Source organism: Frankliniella occidentalis, unplaced genomic scaffold (genome assembly GCF_000697945.3).
Source record: "Frankliniella occidentalis isolate FOCC.00 unplaced genomic scaffold, Focc_3.1 Scaffold205, whole genome shotgun sequence".
Classification (NCBI taxonomy): Eukaryota; Metazoa; Arthropoda; class Insecta; order Thysanoptera; family Thripidae; genus Frankliniella; species Frankliniella occidentalis.
Window position 1 is genome coordinate 348,886 of NW_026267331.1, and position 16,414 is coordinate 365,299.

General features: G+C 64.7%; 1 protein-coding gene across 6 annotated transcripts in view; it reads left to right on the top strand.

Annotated features, from left to right (window-relative positions):
- The window catches only part of LOC113217753 (B-cell lymphoma/leukemia 11B), a 97,150-nt gene that overhangs the window by 55,783 nt on the left and 24,953 nt on the right, over positions 1 to 16,414 (top strand). For 5 of the 6 annotated variants that reach the window (XM_052272443.1, XM_052272444.1, XM_026437797.2 and 2 more), the window contains 2 exons: positions 12,101 to 12,375; positions 12,457 to 12,778. In XM_052272443.1, coding sequence (XP_052128403.1) covers positions 12,101 to 12,375; positions 12,457 to 12,778 — 597 coding nt within the window. Of the gene's footprint in view, positions 1 to 11,481; positions 11,559 to 12,100; positions 12,376 to 12,456; positions 12,779 to 16,414 lie in introns of those variants that run through there. The other variant, XM_052272445.1, reaches the window with a different exon arrangement.

The following is a 16,414-nucleotide window of genomic DNA, read 5'->3' on the forward strand; positions in this document are numbered from 1 at the left end:
GGGGTGGTCGGTGGGCCCGGGCCCGGGCGCGACAAGCTGTTTGGATGCGGATTTGGTCAGCGTCGCCGTTGGACGGACGGGACGTCGTCGGGACGGGCGAGGAGGGCGGGTGGGGCTGTGGGAACCTAGTCCGCCTCTCATTGTGACGAGCGTCCCACCGTCTTGTGATGTCCCCCCCAAGGCATTGTGCCCCCCTGTTATTGTATACCCCGGCAGCGGCAGCAGCAGCATCTCTCCTCCTGGACCCACGCACGGTCACACACTCCCCCGGACACCTGCGCCCCGCACGGCCCCATACGCACGGGGTGCACGGACGCGGGAGGTGAGCGACCAGGGAGAGCAATAGGGGCTCGTCTTGCAAAATTTCCGGCCCGTTGTTGTGTGCGGTTTGGGCGTCGTCGTGGGCACGCCCTCATCAGTGTCCGAGTGTTTAGGTGGACGCCAGCAGCAGGACGCTTTTATCGCTTCTGAATGACCGCGACGTCGTCGTCGTTGCGGCCAGTGACGAAATCTCTTTCTCTCTCTCTCCTTGTTGACGGTGACGTGCTGGCTATGAAGAAGGGGTGGTTGTGGTTTGAAGGGCCCGCTGCTACTGCTGCTGGTCCTATAGGGCGGCGCCCGGCCCGCCTCCTGCTGCTGTCGAGCTGCTGCTATGGCCCGGACCTCTTGGCGACCGGAAACCGACGGCGTCGCGCGCCCACAGCGGAGGTCCGTAACGGCGACAATAACCGGAAACGGGCAAGCAGCGGCGGCGCGGCGACGGCGCACTGCCCAGAGGGACGGGCGGCGAGGATGTGCGAAAAGAGTTGAGGAGCGCCGCCGTCAGTCCGCCCCGCCCTGCTCCGCGACCAACGCCTCGTCCAGATTATAAGCAGCTGCGTAATCGCCTGATGCTGCTGCCGCTGCGGCCCGCTGCTGGTCTTCGCAATTGTTTTATCGGTGCGATTGCTTTATGGTTTCGCTCCGCTTTTAAACTACACGTGTTCCCGCGGTTGCGCGTGCTGCGGCTGCTGCTGCGGCATTCCCTTACGGCCAGCGTCCATTACTAGGCCGTATTTTTCGTGATAATTGAATCGTACTACAGGTTGATTAAGCTTTCCTGGACGAGCCCGAGCCGGGCCGCTGGGCCGGGGGGACTCCCGGCTACCGTGGCGGCCACATAAAAAACGACGCTAGGAGCAGGCGCGCCGAGCAGCAGCGGCCGCGGCGGGGCCCCACAAAGCTATCAGCAGCACCGGCCGCGGGCCGCGGGACACAGAGAAAGCTGCGAAAATGGATGCGAGTCCGAATTGGTTGTCTAATTGTCCTCAGCCGCCGCGGCCCCGCATGTAGGCCGGGGCAGGCAGGACGTACACGAGCAGCCCGCAGGTAGTAGTACCAGTGTGTGTGTGTGTGTGTGTGGAGGTGAATTGATATGGTTGGGAGGTCGTCGGCTAGCGGGGCGTGGGGGGTGGAGGAGGGGGTTGTGCGGCCTCCCGTGCCCCCAGGGCCGGAGCACCTCCACCATCATCACCAGCGCCCGCCCGGCGTCGGTGGACGGGGACCAGGAGGCCGCCAGGGGGGGAAAATAGGAAAAAATTCGCCGAATCTGCCGGTGGCGGTGTTGCCGGGCGTGCCCCTGCTGGGCGTGCCCTGCCTGGCCTCCCGCTCCTCACGCCCCCGGCCCGCCAGCCTCCCACTTCCAATACCTACACGAAATTGTTTCCCTTCCGTGAGGCCGCCGCCGCCGTCCTCTCCTCTATCTCTCCTCTCTCGTTGTCGCACGCCCCCTCTCTCCCCTCCCGTCCTGCCCGCAGCCGGAATCATTTCCGAGCCCGCCGGATATCGGCACGCCAGAGACAGTTATCCTGCGGTGGTTTCTGTCCAGATCTGGGGAGGAGAAGAAGCTCTCCGCCGCCGTCCTGCCGCCGTCGCGCGCGGAAAGTATATAAATCTAGTGGCGGTGGGGGCGGCAGTGGCGCGCGTACGCGAGTCTGATAAATTGAGGAGAGCGATCGGCTTATAAGGCAGCCTCATCCTCCCTCCCTCTCTCTCTCGGAATCACTCAATATCCCCGGGGGCGCGCCGATACATACATGTGTAGATGTGTGCTCGGCGTCATCGCTCAGGGGGGCCTCGACGGGGCCCGCCGCGAGGGAGAGAGGGGGCTCCTCCTTGTCAGTCGGACGGCGCGGCGGCGGCACCGGCACACTGGCTGTGCAAACCAACCGCTCTCCTTGGAATTACATTTCCATCGCAGACTGATCGGCCGCCACCGCCGAGCCGGCAGCAGCAGCAGCGACGGTTTCATCTGTTTCACGCCTCACACGGCCCGGGCCTGGCTGGCCCCGTGGCCTTTGAGAGGTGTAGTGACTGAGTCATGTGGTGGGCCGTATGAAGAGCGCCGGGGTCCACGGGCCAGGGCGGGGCGGGGCGGGGCGGGGGCCAGCCGGACCAGGTCGGCTGATTAGGATCGGGATCTTTCTCTAATTAGAGGTGGCTTGTAGTATGGGAGTAGTATACGGGGGAGAGGGCAGCGCCGGCCAGAAAGCTCTGCTGCTGCTGCTGGTGAGTTCTGATTCGCACGACGATTGCTTATCGATTGTCCCTTGCAGCCTCCGCTGTGTGTATGCGTGACTGGCGTGGCGCGGCGTAGTGGACGCGCTGGAGAGTGGAGCCAAATCGGGGGACGAATTGGCCAGCGAATTGCGTTCACTACACACTGCACTACTACATACTCGAGGGGACGTCGCCGTCGCGACGCGCGATCCCCACTTCCTCCTTTCCTTCTTCTTCTCCTTCTCCTTCGTCACCGTCACCCTCCCCCCATCCCCCGCGTGGTCTCCTGCTCCTCCCCTCCCCTCTCTCTTCAGCTAGCTCTGCTCCCTCCCCCTTTGCTCGTGGTTATTGTCTTTGTTTTCCCCCGATAAAATGGACCGGCAAATCTGCAATACTCAACTTCCGCGCTCTCGCCGGCCCCGCCACGCCCCGCCACGCCACGCTCTCGATAATTCCCATCTTCTTCCCTCTCGCTGTCACCGCCACCGCTCTGCTGTTCTGGTCCGCTCTGCTGTCTCATCGCTCATGCCGCCGATATGATATTTATTCTTCATTTCTCCGGGGCGCCCTCCGCCGCGGCCCTGCTATCGCGCCTCCGCGGCCCAACGGCGACGGCCTGGCCCCGCTGCCCCTCCGCCTCCCCCTCAGCCTCGGCCTCATCCTCCGCGGGGCTCTGCCGAACAATAGATGGCCGGGTATTGATATGCATTACTCGCTAATTGTAGCCGGGGTGGGTAATGGTGTAATGGTCGCCACGGAAGCAGCGCAGCAGCAGCAGTAGAGCCCACCGGACCGACCCACCGGCCCTTTTGCCTTCCATCACGAACTTCGTGAGAAGGAGAAATAAGCCCCTCTCCCTTCTCTCTACTCTACCTCTCTCTCTTTGTCTTTGCTCCTTCTTTGCCTCTCGTACAGCAAGCTTCGTGGCGAGGAGGATCGCCACCGTCATTGTAACAGCCGTTCCCCCTGCCGCGGCCGCGCGGCGGCGGCACACATTCGTATGGGTTTTTATTTCAATAACGATAACTCCCAGATTGTAAAAATGTCGCGATGGACAGTGAAATGGAAAACCCCGCGGCTCCGCACAATCTGCGGCCGCGGTGCGTGCGATTTGCAGCCGATCGGACCACATATTGCGCGCACGCGGTCTAGTGACGGGGGAAATGTAAAAAAAAAAAATGAAGAGAAATAGGAGATGGAATAATACGTGTGGTGACAATGTCTCGCTTTTATTATTATTATCATTTCCCCCGAAAATGTGGAGGGTTTTTTAAACGAGGGGGCGGTGCGCGTCGTAGGAGGCGGGCGGGGGCGCGATCACACTACATACATGCTTATACCATTCATCTATTGAAACGATGTGTACGTTTCCTTTTTTTTCGGATCTGTTCGTTTTTTTCCCCATTTCATTCCGACCTGGGCGACCCCTTCCGAGTTGTCATTACCGTTGTAGTACGCAGTAATGTCGGTGGGCTACACGTGTGAGCTGTCACCGGCTGGGCGGGGCCGCGCGAGTGTGTGAGTGAATGTGTGTGTACGGCGGACCGGTCCGTATTGGCGGGGGTCGCCTATTGCTGGTGACTGCGCCGGGCGGTCCTGTAAATCGCCTCCCCCCTCCTCCTCCCCTTCGACTCAACTAATCCCGTGCGCATGGGGGCGGCCGCGATGCTGGCCCTCCCCGCGCCGCCGCGCCGCGCTGCTCCCGCCGCCGCGGGGCAGGAACTGGACCACGGCGCGGTGGACAGTGTCCACTGGGGGAGGCTGCGCGGCCGACCAATGGCGAATAAGCCGCGCGGTATGGCTCCGCCTCGCGGTGGTCCCGCGGCCGCCGCCGCGGCTGTGACGACGACAAGGCGTCCGTCGCGCACATTATAGTATAGCGCTCAGGGAGGAAGTCCTGTCTACTCCGGGCCTAATGGTATGGCGCCTGCTGCCTCCAGCCAGTGGGATCCAGTTCGACCCCGCCGAGCTATCAAAGTGGGTCGCGTGACGTCACGGCCGCCATGTGTCGCGGTGGAAGGGACGCTCGCGGGGGCTGCCGGGAGTGAAATAATAAGATCGGGGGGAGAAGTACAAGCAAATTGGATTTCTTATACCTTTTAAAATTTTTGGTTTTTGTTGCTCCTCCTTTCTTTCTTTCTCTCTCGCCGGTGCGATGTGCGTTGTCACGTGTGCCCGGCTTTTGCGTGCGATGACCCCGTATACCCGGGCCGCCGCTGCTCGCTTTTAATGTAACGATCCTTTTCTCTCCTCTGGGCGTGGCGGGGCGGGGCGGGGCGCGGCGTCGAGGGGCCAAAGTGCGCTGCGGTGTGCGGTCCAGTCCGGTATTGGCCGAAGTGGCGGGGCGTGGCGCGGCGCTGGAGGAGTTTGATTACCGCCTCCGTCTCTCTCTGTCTTTCTTCCCCCTTTCTGCCGCATAACTCCTTCTCGCTCTCTTCTCCATCTCCTTGCCGCACACTTTGGTTGTTTTGTTCGGCGTGCCGATATATTTTATTGGGATGACCGACGGATTTATGTTTGACGTGCTGTGCTCTGGCTGGCCTGCTTGCTTTGGTCACCTTTAGACCAGCGCGGCGTGGCGTGGCGTGGCGGCCGCGGTTGGGCCCTCTACTCTGCTTGGTGGTGTGTGCGGCGTGTGTGTAAAGGCTCGCGGCGGCCAGGGGTCAGACCGCCGGCGCACCCCTAGAGCACGCCGCGAGGAGGAGGCCGAGAAAGCCCGACAACAACAACAGTTCATTAATCTCTCACACCCGTGTACTCACACACACACACGCACGTGTACAGAGGTGAGAAGCAGCAGACTGGCATGCGGCGATCGACCAATCAGCCGAGCCCCCTTCTTTGGCCCCAGCAAGCGCGTCGCACCCTGCTGCCGGCCCACCAGGACTTGCTCGAAATTTGCCGCCTCTTTACGAACACGCGTATTGTATGCTGCTGCTGGTGCTGCTCGGTATAGTTGCAACGAGATGACGTCTCATTTTTTTCGTCCTTGTTGTTTTCTTGCCCCCCGCGGAAATGAATGCGAATAAACCATCCGTTTTTATTTTGCCATAAGTCCTGTCGCGGGGCGATGATTGCCGCCGTGCGCCTGACGGACAGCCATCATTCTCTTCGTCTGTCTGACTCGACTCGACTGTTGGCGCCGAGGGGGCACAAGTGCAGAGGTGGCGACCGCGCGCCGCGCCGCGTCCAAACAGACCGCGAGCAGCGAATGGCGCCGCGGCCGCGGCCCCGCCCCGCGCCTGCCCCCGCGCTGTGGTCGGCCGGCCGGCCCGGCCTGGCCGTTCGCACCTCCTCGCCGTCCAAATACGTCGCGCGAAAGGCGCGAGTGTTTGTGGCGATGTAGAAGAATCGATTCGCGTCCGTCTCGAACCGCGTGGTCTCCTGTGCGTCCTCCACATTGTCGCACCAATGCCGCCGCTGCTGCTGCTGATCCTGCCGGCTTTCTTGTCGGTGGGGCTCGGCTTCAAGGCTGCCGGTGCTAACCTGAAAAACAAGCGCGTCATGTCCGCCGCGCGGCTCGTCGTCGACGCGGAGGTGCTTCTTTTAGCCGTGCGCCTTGACCTTGGCCCCCCGACGACGACGACGCCTCCTAGGCAACGCCTTTTTGTCGCACCGCGGGGACAGTTTTGCCCTCGCATGTGTGTGTGTGCGCGCGCCCTTTGGCCCGCCGCGCCCCGCCACGCCCAGCGGGTCCTCTCCTCGGCCACCACCCGGGTCCTGCGCGCACCGTGTCGGCGGCGGCGTGACCTACTGAACTTCCCGGTGAACACAATACCGCTGTCAATCACGTGAGCTCCCCCAAGGGCCCAGAGGGCCGTCCGGCCGCCCGGTGCTTTCAGCCCATGTGTGTCGCTCTTCTTCTCCTGCGTCTTCTCCTCCTCCTCCACAACCATCGTCGGCATCGTCGTCTTCTCTCCTTCTTTTGGGCCGGGAATCGTCATCATCATCGGCGAGTGACCGTGCTTGTGTCCCGTCCAGAAACTTGGCACCGCGGGCGGTCCGGTGGTCGGGTCCCGCTGGCCTGTCCGCCGTCTCGACGGGCCTCCTCCTCGTCCTCCTTATGTGCTAAACTAACAGGTCAGGTGGAATGTCGCAGGTTCAAAGTCGTCGTCTTCGTCGTCAACAGCAGCAGCAGCAACAGCGCCCCGCGAGTTTTTTTCCTTTTTATTTGTGCGGGGTGGCTCGGCGTGGCGTATGGAAGTGTGGCCCGCCCTGCCCCGCCCCGCCCCGCCCCGCACTTTCTCTCTTACGTTATTAGCGGCCGGGGTGAGGCGCGAGTAGAGGCGTTCACTGTCCGGCCGGGCTGCGTCCGCGCGGCGCGCCCCGCGCGCACCTTGTGGTGCGTGTGTGGTGTGGGACCTGCATATATGCCTGGAGCTGATCCGGACGCGACCCCCGGCATAGTGTTCGGATCGGATCGACCGAACGGCCGGTACATATGACGGACCTGGCCGGGACGGGGCAGGATTGATGGACAGGCAGACAGACGGACACACACACACACACGGACGGGCGGACGGACGGACGGACGGACGGACGGACGGACCGCCATTGTCTGGCTCGTTGTGACCCCCGTGAGGCTCGCGGGCCCCGGCCCCGCCGGCCACATATCGGCGCGGGGTTCACCGTTCCATGTGTGTGAGAGAGTGTGAGTGTGTGTGCGTTCTGTTTGCTGGAGGGGGAGGCAGGGGGAAGAGAGCGACGAGGAGAGAGAGAGAGAGAGAGAGAGAGAGAAGGAGGAAGAAGAAGAACTGGGAGGCGCGAGAAATATGCCGTGTGGACTTTTCATCAGAGCGATCCGTCAACAAGCAGCTGCACAGGTGTGGCGCGGCGTGGCGGGCTGGGACGGGGCCGCGCGGCCGCGGTGGGGGCCTCGCGATGACGTCCGCGGACATGACCGACAAGATGTGCTCCGCCGCGGACGCTGCTGGGCGCGCGGGGCGGGCGGGGCGGGGGTGGCTGGGGGGTCACTTTCACAATGTGGCGGGTCGGCGGCGGAAACGAGGCGAAATTGCGTTGGAATATGTGTTGTTTGCCGCGCGCGCTTGTTGACCGGTGCAGCTGCCGCGCCGCCGCACGACGTCCGCGCGACACGCGCGCCGATAAAATAGCCCCGCGCCTCGCGTGTGTATTGATTCCGTGGCTCGCCGGACAAAAGGCTTGAATCGCGCTAAAACGAGCCCGGCGGGCCGGGGTCAGGGCGGGTCGCCGCGCATAGCATTCGTCTGTGTGTGTGTGCGCGCGCGCGCTGCGTCGCGGCATCGGGTGCGCGATTTTTGGGGTGCTGCTGCTGCAACTGCACGCGCATTGAGTGGCGCATGGGTGTGGCCGGCTGGGCGGGCGGGCCGGGTCGTTAGCGAGGGGAGGGAGGCATGGGTGCAGCATGGGAAGGGAAAAAAGGGAGTCATCGGGATATAGATGGTCGTGTGCGTCGTCGTACTTCCGTATGCAAATGACTCGCGTCCTCGCATTGTCCGTTGGCTGTTCGGCGCCCTCCAAGCCCAGCCCGGGTCGCGTCGAGCGCGCGTCGTCCGTTTCGCCTCTGCCTGCTGTTGCTCGTCGTGGCCGTCTTCCTCGTGCGGTCCTCTTCTCCCGCGTGGGTCGTGTGTCTGTTTTATTTTTTTTCGCTGTCTCTTTAATTTTATTTTCCATCAGCTGATTACGATTAAAGGATCGTCCTCGGTATCGGGTTTCATACCCTCTAACTTTTATTACGAAACGTGCGTGCCTGGCGCGGGCCCGCGGCCGGAGTCGCGAACCCCCGAGGCTGCGTTCGCAGCTCCTTCGGCTCTGACCCTCGGCCGCGCGCTCGCGCCCCGCCCCGCCCCCGGAGGCCCCGGAGCGCTTGGTGGCGGCCGCGTGAGCTGCTCGGCGCCGTCAGCCTCGCCGTGACGTGACCGGGATCGGATTTCGGCGCGGCGGCGTGGCGCAACCTCCCCCGGGCCATGCGCGCGGCCCGGCCCGGCCCGGCCCGCCCTGGGAGGTGATGGAGCGTCTCCTGTATTCCCGGGACCATCCCCGCGGGGATTCGATCCCCGGCCCCGGCGTGTTCGGCTGTCAATTAGACGACCCGGGCCGCCGCGCCTGCTACCGTGTTGGCCGGGGCACCGGCTGCTGCGCGCACCCACCAGAGGTCAAGCCTTCTTTTTTTGCGCGTGAGGTCCGCGGAGGACTGAACGGGGTACGTACGGCTCGCTCTCGCCCTCCCCCTCCGTCACCTCGACGTGTCTGTCAAAGGAAATCTGAAAGCGCGAGGCACGCCGTGAAACGGGACACTCGCGGCCCCAATGCCCGGAGGACCAAGCGACCGCAGAGGCTGCGTGGTGGTATGGTATTGATGGGCTCCTTGTGGGAGAAAACAAACTGGACCACTTGTCGTGCGTGGTCCTTCCCGTCCGTACGTCATCCATTCACTTCATTCACTGCGCGGACCAATCCGCACGGAGCAGCGCTGCGTCCGCGTCCCGGCGGGCTTTCTCCCGTCAGTCCCGCGCACGGCCTCGACGGAGGCGTCCACGGTGGCGCGCGGCCCCTGGGCCGGCCGAAACAGCTGGACAGCGAGCGCTAATGAAGCATTGACGTGATAGGCCCCGGGTGGGCAGACCCCATAGCCGCTGCTCGCCCGTGTTCCCTGCTCCTGATCTCATCCTCCTTGATCTCCTCCAGCCTGCTCGCCTCGCCTCGCCTCGCCTCGCCTCGCCTCGCCTCCTCCCCCAAGGCCGGTGGGGTGGCCGCCGCCCCCACCCCCGGCGGTGGGCCGAGGAGCTGCCCCACGGCTATTGGGCAACCGCTAACTCGGACGGCGCGGGGCGGCGGGGCGGACCGCCCCCATTGATTCCCCCCTCGGTCCCAGCGGCCCAACGCACCGTATGTGCGTGTGTGTGTAAGAGAGAGAGAGAGAGAGAGAGAGAGAGAGAGAGAGAGGTGCTACCGCCCTTTGGGAGGAGGGAGAGAGGCGTTTGTGCCCCTCCTCCCTCATTCACCGCCCGGCCCGGCTGCTGGCTGTGGCCGTAAAGACGAAGGCTAGAGAGAGGGAGAAAAAACAATGAGGTGGAGAAAGAAGAGGCTGCTGCTGCTGCTGCGCACCCGCACCGGGCAGTTACAAATGCCGTCCGCCGGTGCCGTACGCACAACAGCTACCCCCGCGCTGCTGCTGATATACGTCCCGGGGCCCTGCTGCTGCTGCTCCTTGTGGTCGTCATCGGGGTCGTGAGTGCGGCGTGCGGTCCTTCCTTTATGCCGCCCACTCTGTACGACCGCCGTATTTCTCATACCAACGTCATAACTCTTCCTGTCCCGCTCGCAGAACGTTAAAAAGCCCCGCGCGCTTTACGGCCGGGCCCCGGCCGCTCGTGGTCACCGCGGTGGTCAGCCAACTAAAACCAACCCTCGGAGGAGTTGAGTTGAGTTCCGCCGCCGCGGTGCCGTTTCTTCTCTATCTCTCCCTCTCTCTCCGCCGCGCTGCGCGGGCGGGGGCGGGGTGGTGGTGTGTAGAGGCGAAAAGTTGGCAAGTTTCTTTGAAGACAGGGACCTGAGTGCGGCTGTAGACCGGGCAGTAGCGGCGGGGGCCGGGAAGAGGAGAGGGTGAAATTGTGGCGTAGTGAGTTTAATCATGGACTCCCGCTCTTAGATTTGCCGGCGGACATTTATGATCGGCTAGAGAGCGTCGCCTGTCACGTTGTGCATCGCGGGGACATGTTTTTCTCGTCCCTCTCTTATGCCGCTGAGGCTGCCGCTCTGCGCCTCCAAGGCGTCGCACAACGGCTGCCGCCACTGCCACCCGCATGTGTGAGAGGGAGAGAGAGGAGAGAGGGGAGGGGAAAAAAATGAGACGAAGCCCGACGGCATGCATCACATCCCCGCTCCTGCCTCAGCCGTAAAATAATCCCGCTCTAATTCTTTCTATAAAGCCCCCCGCTTCGCATTCAGAGAAAGCTCCGGACAGCCGATGAGAGTGTGATGGCTTGGCAGGCGGCGTGATTCGGGTCAAGGTAATGCGACCTGACCTGGGACCGGCCAGACATCAGGTGAAAAAACATTTCTTCTTCTTTTCGGCCCGCTTTTTCCTCTCCTTTGAGCGGGCCGTCGACTTAGCGCAGATTTACGCAAGGCGATATTCGATGCCCTTTTGGACGACGGGCGATGCAGGTATATGCACAGGACCCTGCTTGGCCTGCCTCTTCTCCTCCTCCTCCTCCCCCGCCCTGGACCGAACCTGAGAGCGCAACACTGCAGGTATGGGGCCCTGCTGCACAATAGTCGTGGTCAGACGATAAAGGCTGACCACACCGTAAACAGGCCTTCGCCTTCGTCCATATCCAAATCCGTTTCAGGTCGATTGAGTTCTCAAAGCTAAGTTTATTTCGCGCTCCGAGGGGGGGTTCCAGTCGTCCAGTCGGAGCAAGAGGGGGTGCGGGTGAAGAGGGGGGCACAAAAGCGCCAACAAAGGGCAACAAAATCAACAGAAAAATGCAGTAAATTCCCCGTGTAATGAAGTACTTACCGTCGTCCCTTGCGCATTACGCACCGGACTGGACCGCCGTCGGCTGCCCCTGAAATAATAGTTGGGACGGCCGGGCGCGCCGCGGCATTCTCGCTCTGGAGCTGGCCAACTTTATTGCGGTATTGTCGTCCTCCGCGGCGCTGTGCTCCTCTTATAAGAAGCCGCGCGCGCCGCTACAAGGCCTACTATTCCCTGTTTTGTTTAATTCAAAGTGCGCGCTGCGGTGCTGAGGGGCGAGGCGGGGTGGCGGGGGCCCAGCAGAGCGCCACCACCACCACCATCATGTGAGCCGGAGGGGAGGGCCCCGGTCGCAAGGTTTTTATTCGAGGCCGGAACCGGTCGATAGCGAAAAGCCACCACCACCACCAGCACAGCCAGCGAGGGCCAGAGCGAGACAGACACAACGACCACGGGGTGGCCGGTGGTGGTCGGGGGGCTGCTGCGGGCGGGAGCGAGAGAAAGGAAGCCAGAGACACGGACGGAGAAAGGCCCCCAGCCCGGCGGCGGAAGAGGGGTGCGAGGGCGAGGGGCGGGCCAAAGCGGAGGGGCGGGAAGCGACCCCCGTGTGTGGTGGGTGGGTGGCCGCCCGGGGTGACCGGCGCGTCCGGCCGCCGGGCTGGGCCTTGGCCGGGCTGACCAATGGGAGGGGCGCCGCTGACCGCCGCGCTGGCCACGCCTTCACTCACGCACGTCGTCGTGAATCGAACATGGGGCGGCCGGCCCGCGGGCCCGGGCGCCGCCCGCCCTGCCGTGTCCGGCCCCACCAACAGCCATTTGATCGGGTCTTATTGCGGGCTCGCGGACGGTCCCCGCGGCGCGGGTTGGGGGAGCACCACCACCACGTACTCGCGGGCCTCGCCTCCCCGGCCCGCCGGTCACAACAAACCCCTTTGTCTGTCGGCTCGAGTGCCGCGGCCGCGCGGTGCCTGCCGACTCGACCCGCCGGACAGCCTCGTTGTTGACGAGTGGCCCGTTTCGCATGAGCCTCGCCGCCCCGCTTTGCTCGCCTCCACCGCCAATAACTAACCGTCGCCCTTCCTTCTCTGTGTTTTGCAGCCGACGCGTCCGAGGCGGCCGTGGCGCCCTCGCAGCCGGACATCCTGACCTGTGGCGTCTGCCAGAAGCCCTTTGCCCTGGGCGACATCATGAAGTTCATCCAGCACAAGGTGGCCTCCTGCAACAAGGAGAACTACCTGGCGGCCTTCGGCGATAGCGACGCTGCCCGTCACCACGACGGCAGCGACAGCGACGACCAGAAGGAGGGCACCCTGCCGCTTGGCGTGGTCAACTCCAGGAGGCCGTCCATCTCTGCCCCCATCAGTAGCAAGAAGGTGAGCATCCTCTGCCTGATTCCCCCCCGAGCCTCTCCGAGTGCCCCTGGAAGCCGTCACTAACCCGTGTCTATGTTACAGTCCCTGGTGCCGTCGTCGTCCTCGTCGGCGGTCCGGATCCTCTGCACGCCCCCGTCGTCCCTCCTGGACTCGGACGACCCCCGGTGCTCGACGCCCATCAAGCGGCGGGGCCGGTCCTCCTCCCCCATCTTGCGGCCGTCCTCGTTGCCCGCCATCAGTAACCACCTCGGCCTGCTCGGCGACGACGACGACGTGAGGCCGCCGATGACGAGGATCAACATCGGCGAGTCCGGATCGGCGGACTCCTCGCCGGACGAGGCGCGCCGGTCGAAACTCGCCAGGATCGACGTGGCCGACGCCGAGTCCAACACCATCAATTCCGGTGAGTGAGCTGGGAAGGGGTCGTATTTTCCGCGCCGCCGTTCTCGACGGCTCTTCATCGCGAATGCGCGCAGTTTTTATTCCCCTCCTCTGGGTGGCTCCGTGTCCGTGCGCTGTGTGACCCCGCCCCGCACAAAGACACCCATCACTTGATACCGACCGTCCGCGCGCCTTCGCTCTGCTTGCCTTTTCAAGAAGAAATCTCCCTGAAAGCCCTCTGAGAACAACAATAGCTCCTACTCCGCCTGATTTCCGCGATATGTGCCCGCCCGCGCCCAGCTCATCTCGCTTGATTCCGCGGCCCTCTAGATGACGGCCCTCCAGCTGCCTTCTTGTGCCCACCGGTGCCCGGGGCCAGGTCTCCCCGGGGTGAGCCAGCCCGGGCGGAGCGCAGTGCAGCTCTATGCTGCCTAGTCCCATTTGCATAAGGCACGAACTGGATCGCGCTGCATCTGCCGCGCCGTGCCCGGTCGGTGCCGTGGGGGAGTAGACCGGGGGCCGCAGGTACCCGCGCCCCCCAGGGGCTATTGTTGTGCTGCTGCTGCAAGCACATGCCGTGCACTTGCACGTGCTCCTCGGGCCGGCGTGCACGTGCATGTCCTCGTGCGCTTCGTGCTCGGCACACATACGGGCGGGGCGGGCGGGCGGGCGTTGGCGCAGGTCGTGGTCAATCACAGGCAATCACCTCGGGACGTGTCCGGTCAGGTGGTCAGGAAGAGCAGCGCGGACGGGAGCCCCGGCGGTACGGCCAGGCAGGCAGGCAGCCGGACAGCCAGCCGCCCAGGCATTCCTGCAGGGGGTAATTTATGTGCCGTATGGTAGCTGCGTCAAAAGTCTCTGGTGCGGTCGTTACTAGTGTACAACACGGGTTCAAGGGTTCAGGCAAAAATGCGGACGGCCTGACAGGCTTTTTACTCGCGGGGCGTTGTCCTCGGGGGGGCTTCTGCCCTGCTGTCCTGCGCGGGGGGAGCGCGGGGGGCGCGCGGGGCGCGCGAGCAGGACCGTCCCGTATTGTGTACGCCCCTCGGGTTCGCGTTTTATTTCGCTCCTTATGTCTACTGATCGTAAACGTCCGCCCAGCTCGGCCCCGGCCTATACACTGGCGGAGGTGACGACCCCCCCGGCCCCGGTGACCCCCCGCCGCACTCCGCCTGCCGCGGCCACACCACCACTCCGCCGCCCGCTGGACATCGCGCTGGACCCGGTCGCCCCAGGCAAAGGTCATCGCCGTGCAGGTCGCTGATTCGGCCCGGCGTTGTCGTCGTCGACGGCGTCGTCGTGTCCGAGGCCGCGGCCCGCGGGTCGCGCTGCTGCCGTAACTTCGCGGGCTTTCCCCCTTGCATCGTTACTGCAGGGCGCGCGCGCGTGCCCCCGGACACGGGGCGATTTGCACATTCCTGGACGAGAACAGCGTGAAGCTGGCCTGCTCGCTGTGCGGTGCGCGCCGTCGTGTTCCAGGCAGGCAGTCGTATAAAACGACTCGGGCCGGCCGGTGCGATATGTGTCAGATAATAGGCTTTTAATGGTTTGACCGGGGGTATAGGATCGCGGCGTGGCTCCGCGGAGCAACACTTGCGTCAGGCGAGCGGCCGGCCCGGGCCGCGGCGGACCCGGCAGGGCCTATCATCAATACACGTCAAAAGACCCGGGGGGCCTCGCGCTCGCGCCGCACAGCCGGGACGGCCCGGGACGGGACGGGACGCCTATGAAAGAGGTGTGGCGTGGGGTGGCGCGGCGGGCGTTGTCCACGGCGAGCTGCGGGTCAGCGCGCGGCGCCGCCGTGCCACGCTGTGCCGGTCACACTTCATCATGATGGTGCACTGCTGGGCGGTGGATTCATCACTCTGGCAGGGCGCCGCCGCGCCCCGGGACCTCGTCGTCGTCGTCGCCCTCTTCCCCCTCTGCTCCGCCTTCTCCACTCCGCGCCTTCGTCGTCGTGCTGGCTCACGACGGCCCTCGCCATTTGCATATTCGGAGCAAATGTGGCCGCAGCGATCGGCTGGCTGTCTAATTAGCAGTATTTCGTTTGGGGCGCCATGCAGTGCCTCCTCGTGAGGTGGCGCTGGCTGGGTGCTGCGGGGGGCGGCGGAGGAGGAGACGGGGGCAGCGGGGGCGCCCCTGCTGACGGACAGGCTGGTCCGGTCCGGACACAACACGAGCACACGGTCGCTGCGCTCGTGAGACCCTAACGTTTTTCCTGGCTGCCGTTTGCCGGCTGGTTGGCGAGGCTGCCGCCGCGCGCCGTGTGAGCCCCGGGCGGTGCGGGGGCCCCGCGGCCCCGGAGGGGGGCCCCTGAACCCGACGGGACCGGCCGGCAGGCCGAGCAGCAGACCCCGCAGCAGGACTCTCGTTATCTCTGCTCAATTTCTCACCGGGCTCCTCGCATTCCGCGAGCCGCCGAGCCAAGGATAAGCAGAAACTAGATCGATTTGCTCTCCGCCGGGCTGGAGCCCCAGCGGCCGTATGGCCCCCGGAGCCCCCGGCAGCGAGGCGCCCCCGAGTGTGATCCCGTTGAAATTTGTCGCGACTCATAAAATCAAGTCGTGACCGAGTCCGGCGCGCTGCTCGGCGGCCGGGGCCCCGGTCCGGTACGATCCCACGGCCGGGTCGCGAAGTGGCGGGGCGTGGCGGGGGGCGCGGGGCGGGCACGGCCGCGGGGGCACCAGCGCCCGACTCGTGCCCGCGGACGGGACGGGACGACCTGGCCGGCCACGGCTAATGAAAAATGAAAAGCACTCGGTAAGGGGGGCCCTGCCCTGTCGCGGGAGCCCTAAGGGGGGGACCCGAAGGGGGCCCTAAGGGGGCTCCCGCTGGTCACGGGGCGCCCAGGTCGTGTCGCTGCCGGGGACCCGCTGAGGAAACAGAGGAAATGACGTGCCTGGGACAATGCAATGGCTTTGGCCCCCCCGTCGCCGTCGCGAGCGTCGACTCGGATGGACGGCGGCAGCGCCCCCGCCCCGCCCCGCCGCGCCCCGCGCCGCTGTGCTGCGACATTCATATCGGGATTGCAGCCGATCCCCCGCGACCGCAGCCTCAGCGGGAATGCAAACCGCGCTATTTCAAGGCCCGGCCTACGGCGGCCGCGTGATCGTCGAAAATCACGACGATATGCTAGCCTGATGGCGCCGCCGCCGGCTCCGCTGCTGCGGCCGGTGTGTCCGCGACCGCGGCGCCGCGGACAGGACAAGCTGTTTGCGGCCGCGACGTGTGCGCGACCGTGATGCGAGCGGAGTACACTATAGTGGACTTGAGGGACGGCTTGGGAAAGGCTAAAGGACAGCGGAGCGCGCAAGGCGGCGTCGCTTTTTATTTTGGCGTCGCGGCGCTGTCCACGCCGCGCCGTCGCCCGTGCAGGTGTCGTCCATTGCCTGCACCGCACCGCGCCGTGCGGCCCTCCCCCGGACCCGCCCCGGCCCCGTCAAGGTTTTTCTGACCGCTTGCTCTGACCACATTGCGAGCATAACTCGAACGGCCCGGCCCGCCTGCGGCCTGGCTGCAGGGACACGTGTGCCCGCAGGCCTCCTGCCGCCGCCGCCCGCAGGGCACGGCCTGCACTGCACGGCCTGCAAGGGCCTGCAGGGCTTATGGGGCCTCCTGCAGCCCAATGCATGCGGCGCAGGAATGCCCCTCTCTCTCT